The 25,921-nt window shown below is 39.1% G+C and overlaps 1 protein-coding gene and 1 pseudogene across 1 annotated transcript; one reads left to right on the top strand and one right to left on the bottom strand.

Annotated features, from left to right (window-relative positions):
- Positions 1–11,356: 11,356 nt before the first annotated feature.
- Positions 11,357–12,395, top strand: LOC147827144 (uncharacterized). The gene has a single exon (XM_087215874.1). It carries the CDS (start codon positions 11,527–11,529, stop codon positions 11,953–11,955), a length of 429 nt encoding a protein of 142 aa, XP_087072000.1. The 5' UTR covers positions 11,357–11,526; the 3' UTR covers positions 11,956–12,395.
- Positions 12,396–21,208: 8,813 nt separating this feature from the next.
- Positions 21,209–24,591, bottom strand: LOC101709722 (phosphatidylinositol 4,5-bisphosphate 3-kinase catalytic subunit alpha isoform pseudogene; annotated as a pseudogene).
- Positions 24,592–25,921: the final 1,330 nt, after the last annotated feature.

The raw sequence follows: 25,921 nt of genomic DNA on the forward strand, positions 1-25,921 counted from the left end.
TCCAGGAGATTAAAAACTCCAATGAAAGTCTACACAGCAGAATGAACCAATGTGAGGACAGAATTTCACATATAGAAGACAAGATTGCAATTAGTGAGGAGGAAAAGAAAAATTGCTTTAAAATTGTAAGGGAACATGAGAAATCAATCCAGCAGCTGCTAGATGATGCAAAGAAGAATAACATAAGACTGATTGGAGTCAATGAAGAAACAGGAGAGAGTGCAGATGACATGAAAAAGCGATGGCAGAAAACTTCCCAAGCAGTGGAAAAGAACTTGACATACAGATAAGTGAGGCATTTAGGACTCCAAATAGCCTTGATCAAAAAAACTCTACACATAGGCATATAATAGTTAGGATTCCAGAAATCCAACAGAAGAACAAAGTTCTCCAAGCAGTGAGAGAAAAGAAACAAATCACATACAAAGGAAAGCCCATCAGAATCACAGCAGACTTCTCAATGCAAACCCTCAAGGCAAGAAGAGCTTGGAGTGATGTATTTCAAGCCCTTAAAGAAAACAGCCTCCAACCCAGATTGATGTACCCTGCAATACTATCTTTCAAAATTGATGGAGAAATAAGGTACTTTCATGATAAAGAGCACCTTAGGAACTTCATGAATACCAAACCAGCACTCCAAAAAATTTTAGACAATATCCTAGGAAAAGACAATGAGGATCACAACCCCAGGAAACCCAGCAGAATGAATCCATTGGGCATGACAAATTAAATGCAAAGGGGGAGAATCCAACAAAAAGAAAAAGTCATGACAAGGCTTTTAAAACTTTTAAATTCATCTCCCTAATGAGTGTATGATTTGGTCTTGTTATTGTTCATGATTAGTATTTTTCTGATTCTAGTGTTGCACACCTTTCCTTGGGCTCTACTGGCTATTTATCATCTTCTTGTGTCTACTTTTTAATTGGGTTGTCTATTAATGAGCTGTAAGAGTTCTTTACATATTCTGGTCATAGGCTATATGCATTGTAAATATGGTCTGTTTAAGGACTATTTTTCATTTTAACGATGTCATTTAAAGTTCTAAATTTTGATGGAATCTCATTTATCAATTTTTTCTTTTATACATCATATTTTTTGTATCCTAGGAAGTTCTTGCCTGCCCTAAATTCATAAACATTTTCCCTTATAATTTCTTCTTAAAGTTTTATACTTTTAGGCTTTCATATTTAGGTTCATAGATCCTTTCAAGTTATTTTTATGTATGGAAATAAAAGGTTGAGATTAATTTTTTATATATGGATAACAGGTGTTCTAGTGCCATTTGCTGAAAACACTATCTTTTCCTCAGCTCTTGAATTGAGTTTATATTCTATAAAATGTTAATGTTAAATAATCTTTCAAAACTCAGTGGACCATATATGTGTAGTTCTATTTCTAGATTCTCTGTTTTATTCCAATGATCTACATGTCTTTCCTTACACCAACACTGCCTTGATTACTGTAGCTTTAAAGGAAGTCTTAAAATTAGGTACTAACATCTTCCAACATTGTTTTTTTTTTTTTAACTTTTCTAGGTCCTTTGTACTCCTACATAGCTTTTAAATTTCAATATCCAATTCTTCATTTATAGCAAGTATACATGGACCTGAATTTTTATATATACCTTGTATTTTCTAATCCTGCTAAATTCAAATACAAGTTCTAGGGGCTCCTAGAGATTTCTTAGTATTTTCTCTGTTGATGATCATTTCATCTACATATAAAGATTTTGCTTCTACCTTGCCAATCCTATCCTAATTGTGTTACTTTATTGCCAGACTATTTTGGTTTGGGCCTATGTTTCAAAGTTTAATGGACAGATGAAGAGTAGGCATAGCTGCTCTTGTTCCCCACCTAAAGGAGAAAGCATTGCATCTTCTCCATTCATATAAGGCATTTTTTTCTGAAGGTATGGAGTACATGTCTTTAATCTGTTGAGAAGGTTCTGTTCTACTTCTAGTGTCCTGATAGCTTTTACCATGAACAGCTGTGGAATTTAGTCCATTACTTTTTTCCAACTAGTGACAGGATCATATGGCTTTTTCCTTTCCTCTGTTAAAATGATGACTTTTGGGGGTGGATCTTTCAATGCTGAACCAACACTGCCATCCCTATAATAAAACCACTTTCTACATACTGCCAGATCTGACTTCTAATAGTTTGCTTTGTTAAACAAATTTCTATCTATGTTCATACTTTTTTCTTCTATTATCTTTATCCAGTTGTAGGATTAGCACAATGTTGATTTCCTAAAATGTGGGGAGAAGTGTTCCTTCTTTTTTCTGCTTTATATGTTTGATATAATTTATCAGTTAAAATGTATACGAGCCTGTTCTTGTCATATAGGTAGGTTTTCAAGCTAGGAATATACTTTCTTTAATAGGTGCTATTCAAATTTTATATGTCCTCCAGAGTTAGTTTCATTAATTTGTCTTCCAAGGTACTTCTTAGAAGTTGTCAAATTTATTTCAAAACAGATTTTTGAAATATGCTTTCTATATCCTTTTAAATTCTGTAAAATCTGTGGTAATGTCTCCTAGACCTTGATATTGTAATTTTAAAAATGTATAATTGATATTGTGTAATAGGATGTAAAGGTCTAAAGCATCAGGGGAAGTGGGAAGGGTAGGGGAAAGGAAAGAAGGGAAAAGAAAAAATATGAGAAAAGGAAAAAAATGGAAACAAAATCTTTGCAAATAGGGAAGTGTGGAGGGGGTGAAGGGAGGGCAGGGGAAGGGGAAAAAAAAAGAACCAAGATACTCATGTAATGGTACAAGATCCCAGTGATGTATATAAATGTATTTTATACCTAAAATGTACCAATAAACTTAATAGGGGGAAAAATAAAAATAAAATATTTACCCTGGTTAAAAAAAAAGCATAGATGGTATATTCTTAATTGGGCTATGCTGAGTCTTGATCCTTATGAATGGTCTAAAAGCCAAGAGGAGAGTTGGGATTATATATTCAGAAGGGCAGACACCATCATGCAAGACATGTGCCTCAGGTGAAACCTATGCATGTTCCCAGGTAGTATGGGCAGGGGGAGAGAAGCGCTGTTATCCTCTAGTAAGGGACCACGGGGGCCATTTCTGCCATCCTCAGAGTGTTCAGAGGAATCTGGACATTTAGAGTTCTTAAGTGCATCCTTCCAGATATTACTATAATAGGTCTTTACTCATAGGGCCAGATTTTAACAGAAGATATCTGTTAGGATATAAATTCAGCCTTGGTTATAATTTTGCTCTTCAACAATAAGGTCCTGGGCTTGATTTTCAGCACAATATTCCCTGAAGCTGTAGGAAGCAACTTTAAATCCTGCTGTAAAGACCCTCTAGCTTTCATGTTGTGACTGAGTTGGTAGCTAGCTGACCTGAACCTGCTATTTTCTTGAGAGCATCAGACTCACTTAACAATAACCAACCAGCTTTATGGCCCTTAAATTATGATTTCCCTGATAGCTGTATAAATTTCATCAACCAATGTATCTCAGCCCCATTCACTATGGGTGAGAGTCTTAATAATTGTCCTGTTATAGATCAACCATCCTGCTTACCATGAGCAATGAGGTTAGAAATCACAGGTAAAACTGAGTTGTTTTACTTTCATTTTTAATTATACAGATTTAGAAAACAGAGACACAATATGGTCAAAGTTCTCCAGTTAATGGCAGAACTTAAACCCAAATAAGGCTTCTGACTCATCACATGGTAGTATTTCTAGCAGTTCAGTTATAATAGAAACTTCCAATTTTGGTTTAACAGACCACTTCTTCAAGGGGTACAGGAGATCTTCTTGTGGCCCAGATACTCTTTGCCATCCCCAGATGCTGTGAATGTTAGCTAATCAGAGTCCACAGCTGATTTTTTTCTCCAAAGGATTATCTCTGGGCAAACAGAAACCTAGGGTGGTTACTTTGTCCCCTCCCCTGCTCCCCCACACCCAGGTCAGGCTTTGGCCAAGTGATTGGATTGGGCCAAAAAGGCTGATGTCCTTGCCTCAATGTGCAGTTAGTTGTAGGGTACAAGCTGTGCTTCAGAATTCCTTCGGGAAGAAGATTGCAGAGATTACATCTTGCTTACACTTTTCTTTCTTTCTTTCTTTCTTTTTTTTGGCTGTTCTATCTTCCTGCATTTCTCTTCTGCCAAGAGCACTCATGCACTCATCCAATTAAGTATTTAAGAATTCTCATCTTAGGTCAGTTTCTAGGGAACCCAAACTAAGACAGCAGAGAAAGCAGGCCCTAGAGATAGGATTCTGAATTTGAATTGCTCACTAGCTCTGTGGCAATGAGTAGTGATATCCTCTCGTCATGCATTAACTGATTGTTAAAACCAACAGGAATAGATACAAGTAGAAGAGGAAGCTCCAGATGGTACAGCATCCTATACATTTGAGAAGGACAAGGAGAGATGAGGAAGAGAGAGTAACAGCCACCCACTCCACATCCTTAGCAGAGATCAAGAATCCTTAGAACAAGGTGGACGTAATGGGCTGCAAGTTCATATCACTGCCAGGGAGGCCTCATCTACCATGATCAATCAAGATGGTTCATAAACATGATGTTTCTAGAGGCAAGACAGAAGGACCACCCTCAATAAAAAGCAATCAAGAATGCAGGGGAAGAAGTCTGATAACAGCTGCCCCAGTGGGAAATCAACAACTCTTGTTATCCTTTCTACAGTTTAATATTTTGGGGGTACTTATACCTTTGTCACTTAGGAAAAGATAATATCATTTTGGGTGACAAACCAATTTCTATCAGTTAAGACAGTGGTTTTTGTCTTTATTATATTAGGTAAATACACTTATTCCTGGATGATCCCTCTCCTACCTGGATGAGTCCATGTACCAGCTACTGGAAGCCTCTCCAGGTTGCCTTGGTGCTGCCAATTGATTTCCTCCACAGACTTTCCTGCTCTGTGAAACTAATTCTAACTCCCTAATGGATAAATAAGAAACACATTTGCGCATTTGCTGTTCTCCATAAGTTTCTGGGCATATAGTCAACATCTATGGTGACAATATAGGGATAAAAACTATAGCTATGTGAAGTTAATGCAATCTTGAATATTTAGATCATAATTCATCAAGTTTCTTTTAAGAAGCTTTTGGTCTGACTCTCATTGCATCTGATTTCTGGTATTTAACATGTGTTCTTTTTGATGAGGATGCAGCCCCCTTGATTGGGGAAGAGGTGGCAATGATTGAGGCAGAAATATGTGCAATCAGCAGTTGACAGACTGTCATCTGGGCATATTTGTATAGTCCAAAATTTAGGGTCATTCCCTTTTTGTTTTCCTTACCAGAAAGTAAATTGGGCTTCCTGGTAAGCACTACCTCCAAGAGTCCCATTCCTGCTGGCAGACAGGAGTCACCCAAGGCCCAAGTCAGCACATTTGTGGTCAGGACCCTGAACCAAATTAAGAGCCTCCTTTTGAAATGGGAGCAAGTGGGGACTTCCAGATGCCTTGAAGCTGCTCTGTCTCCTAATCTAATTATACCATCCTTCCAAATATGTAGAAGAGGAACTAGGTTCATGCAAAAAGAGTGGGATTCCCCTTTTGGCTCACAGTGGATTTTAAAGCCTTTATTCTAAACATATTATCCTTTCTCCCAGTTCTCCTCCTGTCTTGTTCCTTCCTGCCTTTTCCTCCTTTTTAATGCAAGACTGCACTCAAAAGCCCACCTCAGTCCTTTGGATAGGTCATCCCAGTGTGTACACCATTTCCTCGCTGCTTGGTGTGTTAGAAAGAGCTAAGGTAAAAGGTGAGAGTGCCCTAGGAGTCCTGCTAGAAAAGCTCTATGTTACTCTGGGACTTGCTTGAGACAACAGCTCCCCCGCCCACACACACACTGTATTTCTGGCCAGTGGACTAATCAGAGAACTACACATGCTCTGTTGGCTTTAGGACAGTTTATACTCTATCTGGTTCAACCATTCCCTCTCTTAACAAGGATCCTGAGGTCCTTGACTATAAATATAAATTGAAATTTTAATAAATGCTGGTGCTTGACCCTGAGAGGCCTCAAGGGACTTATCTGAAGAAGTCCAACTAGCTCCTAGCAGAGCTGGAAGTAGCCAGCACATTTCCCGATGCAAAGTTCTATCTTGCAGGCTATAAGCCTGTTTGTTCTTAGATGTTCCTGTTGTTACCATGCTGACTCTAGATCAAACAGATATATGCCCAAACAAAAAGGCCCTAAGCACTCATTTCTAGAACATCACCACAGTTCTCTGAGTACAACTGGCCCAAGGACATTGAATAAGAGTTTTTCTTCTTTTTACCCCTCTACCACCACCTCCTCATCCCCTATTAGCCAAATCTTTGAAACAGAATTCTTTATACCCACACCAATGGTCTGCTTTGTGAGGTTCTTAGACTCCTAAACAAATTGATCCTATGTATACCATACATGTTTGCAAATGTTTCTACTTGTTTTGATATCTCAAAAAGTCCTGCAAAGAGGCCTACTATATAATTATAAGGGAAAATTTCCAAGCTGATATCTAGCCCTGCACTTTCAGTGGTCACATCCAGCATTATTCCCCCATCCCTCAGGACATTCACTTGTAGTAACTATTAGCTAAAGTAACAGTCTTCCCCTTTGGCCCATTGTATGAACATGTGTTCTCCAATTTCTGGGTTTATTAACATTTTTATTGGGTTCTGCTGTTTCCATCTACTGGTATGCCAATTCAGTTGATCCTCATTTTAAAGTCATAAATTAAAGATATCTTAATCTATCTGCTGTTAACTTCCTTCTTCATTAAAAAATGAGTAAGAGTTTGCCTGAATTAACTCAGCTAGAAATCCATGTCTAGCGTATTCATTTCAAAACCAGGGTTCTTCCTATGGATTCATGCTGCCTTACCAGACCTAGATGGCTGGGCCTTAAAACATGTTTATGTTTTTAAAAGTCAAAAGATATCTTCTATAATATTTACTAAAAGATATCTTCCAATTTATGAAGTCAGCTGTCGGCCACTTCCAAAAAACTGTATTCTGCATTTTGTATATTTTGTGCTGATTATGTTGAGACCCACAGGTGCTATCCTGACAGGAGCAGTACCACCCCGTGAGAAGGTCCTTGTAAGGAATCAATGTCAGCTCTGCTCTTGATGTTCAAGTGGTTCTTCCCTTCTTTCTTCCTACCTCTCCACAACCCCTCTCAGAAAAATATCTTTCTCTGGGTGACAATTCTGACAAACTCCTGGAAGCTGGGCTTGCCCTGCAACGTTCTACTTCCAGGCCCCTGGTACAAATGGAGGCAATGTGAAATCTCACACAGGGCTGGGGTAGCCTCAAATCTCACTGCTTACCTCAGGCACCTCCAGAGACTCCTCCAGGGCAGAGCTGTGCCAGTGTTCCCTGCCTGAATCTTGTTCTGCCTACTTGACCTAGCTGAGTTTCTTGCCCTAATCTTGACTTTGAGATCAGGATCCCTGAGGGCCAGAGGTTGGTGGGCTCACCAAAATTGGCTGAGTCTAAGATGCTTGCCAGAGAGCCTGCCAGAGAATGTCTAACTTCACTATAATCCCATCTGCATGCTCAGTAACTCTCCCTTCAGTGCCATAGTAATTGGCGAGTGTCATGACAACCAGAAAACCAAAAAAGTGATGATGTGGCACCCAAATTCCAAGAAAATTCTAGCCATCTCTTCCAGAAAAGATGTGAATGTGCCTCCCTTATATTAGCCTTCTTTCTTCTCCTCATTTCTTTTATCATATATCTATAAGCTCCCAAACCCCAACAGGTCAAGAATTTGGTTCATGGGTTTTATCTCCCATTTCTCCTATTCTTGGCCAAACATAAGTCTCCTTTCCTGCTCAGTTGGTTGTCAGGCTTGTTGTTGGTTTCAGAATTTCAAGAAGGAAAAAGGACCCAGTTTGGCACCAGAAATTGGTAACATCAAGTTACCCTACAGCCTATGCTAACCCTATCTGGGTTCAGTGCTACAACAGACACCTGAGATGCCTGCACAGCACATAATACCATTTCCTCTTGGAACTGTCTCTTTTCCCATTTCAGCACTAAGCTCCCTAGAGCCACACATATATCACACAATAGTGACTCCCAGGCATAAGCTGGGTTGAGCAGTCCCCACCTGACCTAAAGAAGATCAATCAGACCTTCTCTAAGGACTTGGAATTGTCAGCACATTAATGGATGGCAGGAAATACAACATGTAAACTTAAGTATGGGTGGCTGTGTTCTATCAATAGCCTGGAAGAGCAGAGGAAGAAGACCCACATCCATAGAAACAGATGGGACATTTGCCAGGCTCCAGTTCTTGTCATTTTCTAAAGCCTGGGTGCCTTAACCTTAGAGTCTCTTCAACATTCCTTCTATTTTCTAAAAAAAATTAAAGTTGGTTTGCCTGACACTAGATAGTCATAACTCATAGAGCTGGTTAAGTTTAAGAATAATCTTCCTCTTTATCTCTGATTTCCCATTCTCTTGAATTCCTGTCATCTTGCCAATGTATGGAGTAGAAATCTTATAGGAAGTTGATTTTTGCCCATTTGTTCATCCCAGATTCCTGCCTGCCTCCATCTCTCCCTACCTCCAAGCCATGTCTTTTAAAAAAAATATTGTTCTCTCCACCACTTCCATTGTGAACCACAGCTCCCATTTTTCTCTGCAAATAAATGTTCCTACATATTTCACAGTAAAATTCATTACCTCTAAATTTTCTTCCTCTAACTGAAATGAGAGATACTAACTTCTCGATCTCTCACTTGAAAAGAATCAGCCCATTTTCCTAGATCTCAAAATTTGGGATGGAACTCAGTAACAGCATTATGGCTCTTCTCTGTCCACTGACAGGTCATGGGTCTTCAGCCACTCTGATAACCTTCCTTAGGTGCCTATTATACCTGTAATGGTCACTATTATCTCACGACATCTCCCAGATTCCCAGATGTACACAAATTCATTGAGAATTTGGAGACCTGGATATGATCATAGTCCTTGATTTAACTCCTCCATCCTGGGTATATTGACCATACTGCCACTGTCCCATTCTCTAATCCTGTCTGTTTTTCTCCTTCTATTCCCATGGCCTTTGCTATCACACATGAATATCCCTTTGTGGCAAACACTGTTGGTTGCCTGCCCTTTGGGCATTCAGTTTTTTAGTATCTATGTTCAGCTTCTATTGAGACAGTTACTCATACTCAGCCTCCTGGCAACTAGCTTGAGGGAGTCAAGGAGAAATAAAAATGTGGAAAAACAGTTCCTTAACTGATAAAAAGAGTGCCCAGTGAAGAGCACTTAAGTCTGTTCCTGCTTTTGGATTTCCTCCTGTGAGGACTGACACTCAGAGCTACTGCAATCGTCTTGTATCTCTGAATGGTAGATGACACCTGGGGATGGCAGAAAAGACAGACATTGCTGAACTGCTAAACCAACGGTGCAGCTAGCTGCCTCTGGGTTTCTTATCTCTTGAAAAAAGTACACTCAAGGGTTTGTTACTTTTAGATCAGAATTTGTGTTTTGTTGTATCCCTAAAGCTTACCAAGGATGTGCCAAGGATGTGGTAGATGCTCACTAAAATGGAAGAAAGAGTAGGAAGAAATGGAAACAAGGTTTATTAAGTCTAAAGTTATCTGGTCACTCTCATCCCTTTTTGTGTCTAAGGATGTCAAGATAAGAGTAACTAATTTTCAGGGCTTGCAGGGACAATTTCCAGCTTTCACACCATCCAGTTCCAGATCCAACATCTATCCAGTAACCTTCTAAACCATTTCCCTTTCTGGAACCTAGATTCGGGCAGGAAGGAGAGAAGAGGCAGGAGAATACAGGAGGCCAGTGTGTTCTGAGAACTCTGGGCATGGTGCTGTCTCTCTGAGCTACCCTCTCCTGTGAAAAAGGAGATGGTTGAGCGGTGGACAGTGGCGGGTGACCTGAATGAAAAAGAAAAGGCAAATCCATTCTTACCCCAAGGTACCTCTAGAGTGATGTCAAAAAGTCTCCAAACATACAGTCGCCTGGGTTCCAGGAAAAGCAGAGCCTTGCAGCCCATCTCATGGTGAGATTGCCTCCCCCAGGCAGGAGCAAGTTGCCCCTCATGGAAACCTAGGTACTTCCTCCCCTCCCAAGTAAGAACAATCATCTATGTCATGGGAAGTGAATTGCTCCAAATGCCTATGGATTCCTTCAAAGCTATGGAAAACAAAACTGAGATAATGGCTCAACTTAGCTTATGTCCAAAGCTGCCCTCCTGAGTTTGTGAGCAGCCCATTCTGAGCCTGTGCTGGTTAATCTCAATTATGTCACCTTGCTGGGCTTGGGAACCACTAAGGGGATGAGTAAAGCACACTTCCGGATGTGTCTGGGTGGGTCATGGAGGACACAGTCTGGCCCCCTGCCCCTTCCTCTCTGGTGCTGTTCCTCTGCTCTGCCTCCCAGGAAGAAAACCTATCCTCCTTTCAATTGTGGGTTTGGGTGTTGTGTTCCCGAGGTGGGAAAGCTGACTAACACAGAAGCCGGCACCAGAGTGAGTCCTCCAGGTACTCCAGCTGGAGTCTTCTCCTGTCCTCCTCACTCTCTAACTCTGCCTAATAAACCCTTCTGTGCTTCACACTGCCATGGCCTGAAATTCTTTTTCCCTGCTGAGTCAAGAATCTTATAGTAGTCCTTATCTCCACTTCGGGGAAGCTCCTCCAAACAAGTCTATGGATTCATGGAACCACAGGTTTGTACTGACTCACAAAACCATAAGTTCATATAGATTCCTAGAAGTACACATTCATATGATTATCTCTAGTTCCAACCTAGCTCCAAAAGACCTTCCCACTTTCTTCATTTGTAGCCCTTTCTCCAACAGAGAATAGGTTTCATTATCCACAATGTATTTACTTCTTTGCTAAATCCTAGAATACACATAAAATGGTATGGGGTACCACCCTCCCTTAGCACTTATTGAATTTAATTATTTTCAAACACATGAAAAATTAGCATTTGTAAACATGAGAAAAATTAAAAGGTATACTCAAAGAGGTGATCTCTTTCCTATTCCTCTGACCTAACTTCCAATCTCCACCCTATCTACCTTAACTCTTCCCACTTCTATAATCTCATTAGTTCTAAGTTCATATTTCTTGTTTATTTTGGAAGCAGATGAAGAAATACGTGTATGTTTTCCTGTTCTTTGTTATATGATAACTAGATAATTCATGAAAATGTTCTGTTCTAAAATAGCTTTAAATCTAAACAAAGATACAATCTCAACTTCAAGTGAACACATAAAGAAATGAATAGATTCTAAAACTAAAATTACTGACTCAACCTTTTAATTTTTTTCATAAACATTCTGCTCTTGATTATGACACCTAAAAGCCCTTACCATTCAACCTGGGTAGAAGCATAAGATGGTAGTAGGCATCTGAGAGCCAACCTGCTCTATCAGTTCACTTCATCACTGAAGAATGGTTTAATCTTCAAGCTTAACACCTTTTTCTGGTCATAGCTGGTTTGAGCTAGGAGGATCTGTGACATCACTCAGCCTCAACATTCTGAGATGCTCTGTTCCCTTGGGGCTGTGGTTTTAGAATTCCTTACCCCTGAAGAGTCACTGTACAGCAATAAAGATGACTCTCAGTCCTGTCTGGAACCTCCTCTGACAAGTTTGAAAAAGAGTAACAAGTGCCGCACAGCGAAGGGGAAGACTTCAAAAGTTGGAGACTCCCTCAGACGTAGTTTGAAGATGAGTGGCAAGGGCCGCATACTGAAGGGGAACACTTTGAAAGTTGGAGACCCCATGAACATGTGGAGGGCTGTCATGACCAACTTGGTAGAGGAGAGGAGAAACAAGCTTTATGTTGAAAAACTTCAGAAGATTTTAAATATCTGGCTCAGGGAAATCGAGAGAGAAAAGGCAGCCCTGGATAAGTTCTTAGCAAAGCTTTATAGGACAACTGGTTATTTTCCTGAAATGCAATTGTGGTGACTGATGCCACGGTAGTAGTTCATCTAAAAAGTTCAATTCAGAAAACATCAACTACTCTCCTGTTATTCAAGCATGATATTTTTAGCAGTCTCTCATGATATGACTTGCAAAGCAAACACAACCCATTTCTTGAAAGCTCTTAGAATTAAATTGTATGGCTTTATTATTTATTTATGTTCTGCAATTAAATAAATGTGGATTCCAAATCAAATTGTGCCAGAAATTACTCTTTGATACCAGGCAAACTGTCTAAAAGGCACCTAACATTTATATACGGTTGCTTAGATTTCCCAATTGTAAAATAAGAATAGTATTTAACCCAGAAAGTTATTGTCACATCTTCCTATGATGTCACATGCAAATCTGTCAGCACAACAGATGACACATGATAGACACTCATTATGTGCAGTTGCTATGGTTGTTATTTCCTGGAATGGACAATGAATAGAGCTTCTAGACTAATACAGAGCTTTGTGAGCAATCTCAGCACTCACAGTGTGAATCATTACTTTTGGATCTCAGATATGATGTCTTGATTCACTAGATCTCAACCACCAGCAACAAAAATCTATCTTCCCAAAAATAATTTAAAATTTAGATTGATACAGATGTATATAAACTGCTTGCATTGCAGGTGACACTGTGTGTCCAGCATGGGCCTGCTTGCTCACAGTGTGGGGGACCACCATCCTGTGCAGGCCTGCTTGCCCACTTTTATTATTTTTTAAAGGGAGATGTGTGTGTGTGTATGAGAGAAAGACCAACATTCAGTGATCAAATTTCATTGAACATTCCATTGAATATAATTTCTAGATATGATACAATTTTCCAATTGGTAATCAAATCAGGTCATGAACTCATAGGCTTATGTGCTACAAACATTAATCTTTCTAGCATAAAACTGAATTAAATGAAAATATCACATTTTTGTGATAATTTCTAAAAATTATAAAGCTAAATCACATTAATACCATTTATTTTTAGAGGACAATAGCCTGGCCAGATTACATAGCAATGATTTCAGCTTTTGGGATGTCTTGTTATAGTTTTTTAATATTCACTTTATACCTTTATTCCTTTTATACTTCACTTATACTAATGAGTGGATAAAAATTTAATGAAAGAGAAATAAGAATTAGGTATTATTCTTATCAAACACTGAAGGATAACTCTTTTTACTAGGGGGAGAAATTTTTTTTTTTGAGACAGTGTTGCTGTGTAGTGTAGGCTGGCCTTGAACTCATTTCGCAGACCAGCCTGGCAATTCTCCTGCCTCAGCCTCCCAAGGACTAGTATTATAGTCATGTCCCACCATACCTGGCTAAGAAAAAAAATTGTATCTAAAATATCTAATTTATAAATTATTTCCATCAATAGAAGTGGAGTCCCAAATCCCAATCTGAGTAACATATCCCTACATTGCTCCCTAAACACCAAGTTTTCCATGTAGATGAAGGATGTATGCTTTCCAGCTCAGGGTGCCATGGAGCTCAAAGGTGATACATTTATACTGGTGCATCAAGAACAATAAACTCTTATGGTAGCAGAGATTAAAAATACAAATTTTGACATATAAGCTATCAAAATGATAACTTCCCTTTTTATTAGAGATAGTATTTATGAGCAGAGCAATACATGGTGACTCAGCATATCTACCTCTTTACCAGCTATTTGCAAATTGCAAAGCATCATAAAACAGTGGCTAGCAAAGGTTTGCTAAGTGGCTATGACATAGCTACCAGAGGGATCTACTACAGAACTTTCATTTGTTCCAGATAGTACACTAACCTGTGGAGTTATCTACTAATCTATTGGTCTCAGGATCCTTTTATACTCTGAAAAATTATTGAGAATTTCAAAGTACTTCTATTTATGTGGATTATATCTATTGATGTTTACTCTATTGAAATTGGAACTGTACTTCTTGATAAAGCATAGGCACTTGGGAAGAAGAGTAGACAGGTTTATACCTGATTCCATCCCAATTCACCAGCCTCCCACCATGCATCTCTAAGTAGAAACTTCTGCTCTTGGTATGTAGAAGGAGAAAACAACTTTCAACTGATCTCAAAGGAAAGGGTCTATTGCCTACTGGAAGAGAACAGCACACTTATTTTCTTCAAGTTACCACATCAGTTCCAGAACTTAAAGTTATCATGCTACCAAATATACTGAGTTTTAAGATCTAAATATCCCATGGACTGAAATTATTCTTGCCCTAATACCATGGGCCAGCTGTCTTCTCCATTCCCATCTTTAGGAAACCCAGTGACATAAGTTGGTAACTCTGGAAGAAAATAGTTGTATTTAAGTCAAACTGGAGGTGAGCACAGAATATCTTAGCCCTAGCAACCAGAGTCTGAGGCAAAGCTTCTATGTGAACATGTTCATAGAAGTTGCAATTGCCCAACAGTAAGAGTGACATAAAGACAAAGAAGGAGATGCATCACCAGTCAAGCCAAGGCTTCACAGAAACCCAGAACTGGTGCTCTGACACAGGAGACATCTCTAAAGAGGCCATAGGAAAGGTGTCTTGGCAACCTCTAGTGGGGTTCAGGAGGAAGGGCATGGAATTTGCCAGCTGCCTTCTGTCTCCTGTGCCTCACTGGCCACAAATTTCCCAACAACAACTCACTCACACTTCTGGTTTATGTTACTTGCTACTCCAGGAACTTACCAAGCAAGCCAAAGGTGTAGGGCTCTGGTTGGTTGGGTCCAACTTTGGCAGACTTTGGGAACAGTATCCTGCTGCTATGATGGCACTATAGAAGCTGTGCCCCAGGAAAGGATGAAATGAAGTATTTGGATTGAGGTCACAATAGCAGTGGTCATCAAGAAAACCTGGGAAATGCACAAGCTGAGTCTGGTAAAATGTCACTGGATTAAAAAGATTGCATGCATATATCAGGTATTTGAAGAATGTACTGACCACATTTTGTACTACATTTTACATCTAGATATTTTCCAGCCATTAGAAAACCACAGGGACAAGTAGTTTAGGATGAAATAGTAGCCAAAACCAATATCATTATCTTTCTATCCTCCTCCCAAAGCCACCTTACTCTATTCAATTAATTAAGAAGAGATCTTGTTTATAAATTTCATTAAGCTTATTTGTTGCCAAGTAAGAGAAAAATTAATTATTTCTTTTATCTTTTTTGAGCCATAGTACAACCAGTATAGTTTGAATTTTATAAAAGCTTAAGAACAGAAAAAATAATAGCAATCAGAATTAGTGGACAACAGATTGTTTTCTGCTAAATTGGTGGTCCCTGAGGCATCTTTACTTTAATGGATGATTCATAATAGTGCTATGCTGTGTAACTTAGAAACAAGAGTTCAAAAATCCCCAAATGTCATAATGCAACAGAATTTCAAGGCTTTTCCCTACCAGAGTCCAGAACATGTGACCTACACACACCTTTTTATGGATCTAGGATTCCAGTTGATATATCTGCTTAAGGTATTGCCCTTATCTTAAGCAGATGTAAAACGTTTTTTAAAAAAATCACTCCTTCAAAATACAATAACATTAAAATCTGAACTTTTTCAAGAATGGCAATTATCTACAATCCCATTTTCTTTTAGTATGTATCATCTTTGAAGATCTGAATTTAAACATAAGTTTATCCACCACTTACCACCTCACATTCTTTAATAGCAAAGAAGAGAAGTAGATAGTCAAATGTCCATTCCCACAAGGGTATTTTTGTCAGAGCCTTTAGAGGTGTGTATCATTTATCTCATTTTATGCAACCATTGCCTGCACATTTCCTGTCTGCCTGTTGCTTGAGTCAATCCTGGCTCTTCTGCTTGCCTCAGTAAGACCCTTTATAAGATCAATTGTTCATCATGCGTAAAAGCACACTATCCGGCATGTGTGATGCCCAAACAGCTCTCTCCAGCATGCCACTAGATCAAAGCTTATTAGTCATGAGAAGAGGATGGTCCGCAGGCTCACAGGCCTCAGAAGGAAGAAAATCCATCCAAAGAATGAGCCGTGACAGCTCCAAGGCTGGAGGCTCAGTGTGGTCATGATTAACTCTAGTGATACATGAGTTCCTGAGAAAACCTCGCAGCTGCACCAACTCCACCCTCACAGAACAACATTCCCAGACTAGGCAGTCTTAGTGACTGAGAGCTAACATCAGAGGTGCCTTCTTATGAGTTAAGGGTTTGTTCTTTTCAAATCAGAGGTGTTCTACAAGACAAGGGCTACTAATATTTCCTATTGGGTTTATTAGGATTGGAATACTTTATTCTCTTTTCAAGGTGCAAAGAAATGTACAACATAAGTGTTCCTGGGTAAAACAGGGAAGGATGAAATTGAGAGCAAGGCAGATCAGTCCTAGCAGTTGGAGAATAGGATGAGATTTCTGAATCAGCCGTGGTGGGTGTTGGGAGATGGGAGCCATGACTAGTTCCATCCTCACTGCCTTGCTCAGGATCATCCTAGAACATAATTTATCATTTCACTCTTCAATCTCCATGAAATCCCTTTCTTTTCATAAATTGCAGTAGTCTCACCTAAAATTCATGCCCTTAGCCTATGTTGTAATTGTACAAAGGCTGACTAAAAAGGATGTGTGTTTAAATAAAAAATTTTATTGCAATACAAGACATATTGCTATTAATCCTCCTCAAAATACTTATCACATCATTCTTGCCACTTTCAGAAGCAGTTCTTCAATGTTTTATGAGGTGTGATAAAAAATACCAAAAAAACCCCCAAAACAGGCTCATATAAACATTACAGTGTGTCTTTATCTACCTTATTTGCTAGATCTGGCACCATGTGACTTCCGGCTCTTCCCCAAAGCTAAATTGACCACGGACAGCAAATGTTTTGTATTGATTTAGGACATCGAAGCAGCCATAACAGTAAAACTAAAAACACTCATACGGTGTTACAAGTAATTTGTTAATAAGACAAAGTCCAGCATTTAGTCTTGCTTGGTTAATAACTGTAACAAGAACCTTTTTTTTTTTTTAGATTAAAAAGAGGGTGAATAAAAGTTAGTCTGCCTGGCACATAACCCTCAGCCTTTCTCACTTGTGCCTGAGATTACACTCAAACTCTACTCCATGCTCTGCAAGGCCTTTCCAGGCCTGAGTTCTGTGGATTCTTCACTATTATTTCTTGTTGCCCCTTCATTTGTACCTTTGGTTACAGCCATGCCAAAATGCTTTCTATTTTCCCCAAAAGCCTAAAAAAATTGCCCTTTTTCCAGTTTCTGTTTTGAAATATTTCACATAATTATACTCGAGTGCTCTCTTTTTCAGTAGGTAGGACTTTCTTAGCCTGCCCTCCTCTATTACATCATCTTCACTCACAGAAGGCCTTTCTTCTGAAACTTGCTCACATGCCCTCTTCCCCTACTAGTTCCCTGAGGACAGAAACTATCTTATTTTCTGTGTCCCCAGTGCTTGTTACATGGCCCAGCACATAAAACATGCTCTACTTGCTGAACAAGTGGAGAAAACATGCTGCCCAAACATGGGTTTCTCCAAGATATTTTACTTGCATCATCACAACAGGTATTAAACAACATGTGTTAAATAGAAGGTTGCATAATTGCATGGCTGGACTATTCTTACTTTTATTTTTTCCAATGTCTTCCTGGAATTACACTCATGAATTGGTTCCTGTGAGTTGTTTGGGTGTCCATGCTGCTTCAAACCATAGGTGTCACTTGGCTTTCTCTGTGCTTCATGATTTAACACCAACCTCATTTGTAACAAGCAATGGACTGTGATTTGGTATTGCAATGAGCTGTGTATAATTGTGTGTCTACCTAATGCTGCTCAACTTGCTTGGATTCTGCTGCTGATTTAGCAAGTTTTACACTACTTTCTCTTCATGCCAAGTGAAGAATTATTTCTATCTGAACAGAAAGGAAAAATACTTTAGTTTAAAAACTCAGCCTGATATTATGTGGTAGCAATTAGTAAAAATTACTTTTTAAAGAAATTCAATTTTATCAGCCTGTAAAACTCAATGAGTAAAAGTATTGACACTAAGCAAGAGTGTTATCTGCTCTCCTGCTAGAAATACGTGTTCCAATATTGGTGTGAAGTTTCTCATAATCTGATTATTTCAATGCAAATTATAATATTTTCAGTTCTGTCTTTTCCCCCTATATATAAAATGGTAATAGCAGAGCTTAGGGTTTTTTAAAAGCAATTGTTACTCTGAAAGTTTACTGACTTATAGCTCATTTTCTGTATGAAAAACCAACAGCCAACATCATACTAAATGGTCAAAAACTGAAAACCTTCACGCTAAAATCAGGAACAAGACAAGGATGTCCACTATTACCATTCCTATTCAATATAGTTCTAGAAACATTAGTCACGGTAATTAGACAAGAGAAAGAAATAAAAGGAGTAAAGATAGGAAAGGAAGAAGATAAACTGTCATTATTTGATAATACGCTACATAGAAGACCCAAAAAACTCTGCCAAAAGACTTCTAGACTTAATTGACAGATTCAGTAGAGTAGCTGGATACAAGGTCAACACTCAGAAATCAATAGCCTTCTTGTACACAAATAACAGATTCACTCGGAGAGAAATTAGGGAAACAATTCCTTTTATAATAGCATCCAAAAAATGAAATATCTAGGAAACAATCTAACAAAGGAAGCAAAAGGCCTCTACACTGAAAACTACAGCACTCTGAAAAGAGATCGAAGAGGATATAAGAAAATGGAAAGACATCCCTTGCTCCTGGGCAGCAAGAACCAATATAGTGAAAATGGCCATACTTCCAAAACTGCTATATAGATTTAATGCAATGCCAATTGAAATTCCAACAATATATTTCACAGAACTATAGAAGAGAATCCAAAAATTCATTTGGAACCAGAAAAGACCTAGAATAGCAAAAGCAATTCTAGGCAACAGAGACATTGCAGGGGATATCACAACCCCCAACTTGAAACTATACTACAGAGCTACTGTAATAAAAACAGAATGGTACTGGCAAAGAAACAGACCTGAGGATCAGTGGAATAGATTAGAAGATCCAGAAACAACTCCAGACATACTCAGCCACCTCATCTTTGACAAAGGAGCCAACCATCCTCACTGAAGGAAAGATAGCCTCTTTAATAAATGGCGTTGGAAAAACTGGATTTCAACCTGCCAAAGGTTAAAACTAGACCCATATCTATCACCATGCACTAAACTAAGATCGAAGTGGATTAAAGATCTAAATATTAAAACAGAAACACTAAGCTTGCTGGAAGATAAGTTAGGTAGAACTCTTGAAGACACTGGCAAAAGGAAAAGACTATGAACAAAACCTCAGCAGCAGAGTAACTAGCACAAAGAATCAGCAACTGAGCTCTCATCTTATTAAAAGCTTCTGCACTGCAAAAGAAACCACAGAGCTAAGAGACAACCCACAAGGTGGGAACAAATTTTTAGCAGCTGTACCTAAGACAAAGAACTACTATCTAGAAAATACAAAGAACTTTAAAAAATCAGACCCCCCCAAAAAATTTAAAGACCCAATTCAAAGTGAACAGACATGAAATGAACAGACATTTCTCATACAAAGAAGTAAAAGCAGCAAGTAAACATATGAAGAAATGTTCAATATCATTGGTCATTCGAGAGATGCAGATGAAAACAACACTGAGATTCCATCTCACCCCAGAAAGAATGGCTGCTATCAAGAAATCAACCAATAACAAATGTTGGTGGGGGTGTGGGGAGAAAAGAGCCCTTCTCCATTGTTGGTGTGGATGCAGACTGGTGCAACCACTGTGGAAATCAGTATGGAGATGCCTCAAAGAATTAGGCATAGTTCCTTTTTTACTGAAGAGACTGTAATGAACTATTTAAATGTGATGGATTAACATTTTTAAGAAAGCATTTCTGTCCTATAATAAAAGTTGATTTTAAGCCACAGATTTTAAAAAGAAAGGTTATGACCAAGACACAACAAGAGAAGCATAATCGACCCAATAAAAGCTGTAGCTTCATCAATGTAGGTGTACCCAATACTGAGTTGCACTCACAGTATGTGAGTTGAAAATTATTTGAACATTTACCATCTTAAGATTGATAATACAAACAAGGGAAGTGTGTTCACTATTTTCACATAATTCCCAAGACTGATAACTTAAAAATCTTTTACATTTTCATTTCCCAAAAGCCTAGTTATAGGACTGTGTTGAAAATGTTTTCTCACAGCTATGGAAGTGCTTCACATATTGATATCTGATCAAGCTTGAATCTAAGGTATTAGCAATGAATTATTTTGAGCAACTGAGTTTGCTAGTTTACCTGGTGGTGAATTCTTTTTATTTTAACTTCTGCCATGGATGTCATTTTATTATTCACTAGTAAATGAAACTGTGCTGTTTTATTGTTTCATTGAGTTTCATAGTTCTGGCTCTAACAGCCAGGAAGATCTACTGTCTAAATAGAGCTACATCAGGCTGAGGGATGAAGGGGTGGGTGGAGGCAGGAGAGGAAGGAACCAGTCCAGGATGTTGAAGTGGAAAGGGGGAATCAAGCACTATTCTACATTTCCATATCCATAGCCAAAGGTGTTATGTTGCCACTTGTTACCAAACCAGTAAAATGATTTCTTTGCTTTTTATTTCTTTTTTTTTAAATCAAAAGATTTTATTTATTAAAAAGAAAAAGTCTCTGGTGAAATCTCAAGAGTCCCTTCCACTCCAAGTATTTTTCTTCATTAAACAAGGAGTCAAAAAATCCACTTCAAACTATAAATTGAACAGCAATGGGAAAATAAAAAGTTTTCATTCTTCTCCAATCTTATGTAATTTAACATAAACTCCAGTTTACTTGGACCTAATGCAGTAACAGCCTTTGTTTTATCCACCTTTCAAAACATAGGACATTTTCAGGATGCATAGAACACCATTCTTTTTTCTTCTCCATCATTTCTATATGTTTTGGGGGTTTTTGTTTTGTTTTTTTAAAAAAGATACAAACAATCTTCAAAGTTTACCCTTTTTTGGACTTAAGGCATAACATGAAATTACGCATTATTCTAAAGCTTAACTTTGAAATGAACTAGTTTAGTGCTATCAAATCCTGTTTGATTATTTAAATTATTTAAATTATACAGTATTTTATTTCTGTTTCTTGCTGTAAGTTCTAATGCTGCTAGTGCATTGTGCAATTCCTATGCAATCAGTCTTTGCCTGCTGTCAGTTATTAACAGGGCAGTGAAGAATCCAGATATTGAGCTTTCAGTTTCTCACTTCTCATTTCAGTTCAATGCATGCTGCTTAATTGTGTGGAAGATCCAATCCATTTTTGTTGTCTAGCCACCATGATGTGCATCATTCATTTGTTTCATGAAATATTCCAAAGCTTCTTGCTCAGTTTTATCTAAGGCTAGAGTCTTTCGAATATGTGCAATGTTATCAAAAGATTGTAGTTCTGGTATTCCAGAGCCAAGCATCATTGAGAAAAGATTTATGAAGAGATTGGCATGCTGCTGAATAGCTAGATACACCTTGTAACACATCTCCTGAAACCTTTCAAATTCTCTGATCTTTGTACATTCTTGGGGTGCTTTATTTATCACTATTAAGAAATGTGTCAAAACAAATGGCATACGTTCTCTTCTATAACCAAATTTTTTCTCCTTGGGAACCAAAAAGTGTCCAAAATCTGTATGAAATAGTTCTCCATCATCTTTCACCATGATGTTACTATTGTGACAGTCTCCAATTCCCAAAATGAAGGTAGCCACACAATATTCGGCACATGAACGTCTAAAGAGGTCAATGGCTGCATCATGTATTTCTCCTTTGTTCTTGCCTTTGAGCCACTGATGCAGTGTGTGGCTATTGAACTGCAGTGCACCTTTCAGGCCCCCTTTGCACTGAATCTGCATGATAGTGTAAGAATTTCTCACCACCTCAATAAGTCCCAGGCAGTCACTAATTGAGAGACAACCGTAAGGCAGCATTTGAAGATCAAGACCTTGATTTTGCCAGATATTTTCCATAACAAGAATAATTTGAAGCATTAGCATATCTTGGCCTAAATCATACCCATTTTTAAAGATGACCTCATTGTTCTGAAACAGTAACTCTGACATGATGTTTGGGTTCTCCCAATTCAACCACAGACAAATTATGTCTTTTTGCCAAAGATATAATTTGACACTCTTCAAGTCTGAGATTTCCTAGTTGAGGAGCAGGGTTTAGAGGAGACAGAAAACCTGTAGAGCATCCATGAAATCTGGTTGCCTCATTTGCTCAACTAAAAACTTCATCTGTACCTTTTGTGTCTCATCCTTCTTCTCCTGCTTGAGAATGTCAGTTAAGTTAAGCTTTTCCATAGCTTCAACTTGCCTATTCAGGTGCTTCAGATACATGCCACAAGCAGGACAATAGGATTCCAAAAGCAGACCAAATCTTTGACTAACTGTTTAATTATCCATCTCAGATTTTAAATGCCAAAAGAAAAAGTGTCCAATCCTTTGATTTGTTAGTGCTTTCTTGAGTAAAAATCTCACAAGCAGGTTATACAAATATTGTTCATATTTTAGGACCTGTACTAGCTGAATTAGTACTGAGAAAGCTTGTCATCTGCCAAATATTTTTCCAAGCGTCAAACAGCAAAACCTTGAACCATAGGATCTGGATAATTATACTCCAGAAGCTCCATTGCCTGCTCAGGTTTGATTGGGGGCCAATCTTTTACTAAGCAGTACATCTGAGCTACTTCATCCCTAGAATTCCATTTAACGGACAGAAGCAATTTAGGTAGAATTTCAGGGATAGTTACACAATTGTGTCTGTGGCTCCACAGAAAATCTCTTGCTCAGTGATTTCAGACATAGGGTCCCGTGTACAAATTGCTCAGAACTGTTCTTTGTCATTTTCTCTTAATTCATTGCCTTTAGATAGTCTGTTACTCAGTCCTGCATGTGAATAACTAAATCTTGTTTCTCGGGATACAGAACAATTTTCATGCTCTTCAATCACTGACATATCTGAAAACTTTACCACACTGCTGAACCAATCAAACTCCAACTCTAGGCATGAAGTTTCTTTGTTTGGATTTGATCTGGTAACACCAACAGGGTTCAGCAAGTCTTCTAATCCATGAGGTACTGGCCAAAGATTCAAAGCCATTTTTCCAGATACTAGGGTGTCTGTGTAATCAAACAAGTTTATATTTCCCCAGGCCAATGGACAGTGCTCCTCTTTAGCACCCTTTCGGCCTTTGACAGAGCAAATGGAAAGGCAAAGTCAAGCAGCATGAGGAAGATCAGGAATGTACTCATCATGATTCAGCCATTCATTCCACCTAGGATTGAAACAAGGTACTCTTTGAGTGTTCACATTGTCACATAAGGGTTCTCCTCTATGGTTAGATACCTGTTTGAAAATAGATCTTATCAATGTCTTGAATATTTATATTTATATAAGTTGCACAAAGAATTCTGAGTGCACTATTTATACCCCAAAGGGATTTTGTAGATGTTTCTCCATTCATATATGGTGTAGCTGTAGAGATGCATCTGGAATAGGATGGCATTGTAAAACAGTCCATTGGCAGTTGAGAGTAAAGGCTTTCTTTAGCCATCAGCATCAAATTGGGCATCCTCCCAAGCATTATACAGCATCTTATATACTTATACTGACTCAGGGGATATTTTTCTAGGAAGTATTCATCACATCCACATACTTTTAAAATATACTTGCCCTGATATTCTAAAACACAGAGTTTTAGTTGTTCAGAGGATAGCAACATACTTTGAGTTTTTTTCCTGACTGCTTCAGCAATTACTTGTTCTGGCACACAGTCATGTTTGATTTTCAAAGTATACTTCTGCTTGCCATTATTTGGAGAAACTATTACCCAAATCACCACAATTATTTTGTCCTTTATCTAATTTATTGTATATGTGCTTTGGCAGTTCTACTGAAGATTCTACATTTGGAGGATAGGCATACATTGCTCTACTATGAGGTGAACTGAGATCCCGAAGATCCACAGCTTCTTTACAAACATTCAGAATATTTCTTCGGAAGTCCTGTACTTCTGGATCTTTAACCATATCAAATTCACACACTGGCATGCCGATAACAAAACCAGCTTCTCGATTGAGGATCTTTTCTTCACAGTTGCCTACTGGTTCAATGACTTTTAAACAGGCCTGAAAAAGCCGAAGGTCACAAAGTCATCTTGTTTCATCAAAAAATTCTTCCCTTTCTGCTTCTTGGATGACACGAAAATGTAAGAAGATTCATCTTGAAAAAGTTGACGGAGAGGGTATTTTCTTGCTTCCTTAAATAGTTCATGCTTTATGGTTATTAACGTGGCCTCATGGAGGCATTCTAAAGTCACGATCATTCCATTTGGTAGTAAACATTCTGCTAGGATTCTTGGGGGCATCAAGTGGATGCCCCACAGTTCACCTGATGATGGTCGTGGAGGCATTGTTCTGATGCTTTACAAGTTTTACATATAAAACTACTTTAAGTAATTAAATTTATGGATGTTCCAAAGCAGTAACGCTCGGTGCTCCTCCAGGCTCAGCGGCTCTAACCGCATCCGGTCCCAGCGCCGCGGGCGGCGGCGGCGGCGGCGCTGAGGGAGAGGAGAGAGGGCAGCCAGGACCCCGCCTCCCGGTCGCCCCGCCCCCCGGCCACCCCGCCCCGCCCCCGGCCCCGCCCCCGCCCCCCGCTCCGGAACTGCGCAGCCGGGCCTGAGCCCTTCCTTGTCGGCGGCCGCGGTAGCCTCAGCCCGAGACCCCAGCGGCAGCGCCAGAACTGCTGCTTTCTCCTTCTCACTCCCTCTCCTAGCGAGCCCCCGACGCACGCCCCCGCCCCTGTCTCCTTTCTCTGTCGCCCCTGTTTTTTTTTTTTCCAGAATAAACTTTATTGGTCTCTTTTTCTGCTCACATCGTGTAAACAAACAACGAACTCTTCCACACCCCCTCGACTCCCCCTTCTCTGGCAGAGGAGGGTAAGAGCTGAGGTGCTTTTATTTCTTATCGATCTGTTTATCTGGGCACTATTATAGCCTCAACATCAATGGGGGTAAATTTGGTGAGGAATAGGAAATATCAGCAATCATATGACTTCTGACAAATTTTAACTAAAAATATTGTCCCTTCTTGTTATTGAGATAGGCTGTTTGTTTGAGATCTTAACATAGACTTATTATTTCCAACCATATTTGCTGTAAGCCAGGATGCCTGGCTTTATAAAAATGTGTTGTGGCCAGCAAAGAAAAACACAATGCATAGGAAGCCTTAGCATAAGAAAGGTATGTGCTGAGTAGCTGATAGAGTGCCAGTCTTTGGTGTTGTTCAGTGAGCTCTTTCCAAAATGATCTGAGTTGTGTGGCTACTACAAACATTTGGAGATAGAAAAGAAGGTATTGTGGTTCCAACAACTCCAGGTTCCACCAACATCCAGTCCATGTGACCACCTGACCATCCAGCCGGTGTGAGCACAGAAATTACCTTCAACACCTAGAATTTTAAGAATATTTGGCAGACACTGAACTCCAGCATGAGGTCTCTGGAGTTCTACGGAATCTTAAAATTGTAATAGATGTTGCCTCAACTGCTGGGGTGCTGTTGGTAGACAGAGTGGCCAACTGTTCTGTTTTGCCCATGACTGAGGAGTTTCCCAAGATATGAGTTTTTCGATGTTAAAACTGGGACCATTACAGGAGATGTGGGATGATTAGTCACCCCCATCGACAGTCTTTTCTAGTCAGGACCTTCAGGGATTATCTCCACCTGATGTTTTATGGTTTGGATCTTAAATGTCCCCAACAACTCATGTGTAGAAGGCTCAGTCCTCAGTGCAGCAGTGTTCAGAAGTGGGCCTTTGATGTGAATGGATCACAAGGGCTCTGTTATCATGAATGGATTAATCCATTCAGTGAGTTTCAGGGAATGGGCTTTGTTATAAAAACAAGCTCTTCCTTGGCTTCTGACTCACTT

This window comes from Heterocephalus glaber, unplaced genomic scaffold (assembly GCF_053883595.1).
Source record: "Heterocephalus glaber isolate CG9 unplaced genomic scaffold, H.glaber_assembly_v1.0 deba00001454, whole genome shotgun sequence".
Lineage (NCBI taxonomy): Eukaryota > Metazoa > Chordata > Mammalia > Rodentia > Bathyergidae > Heterocephalus > Heterocephalus glaber.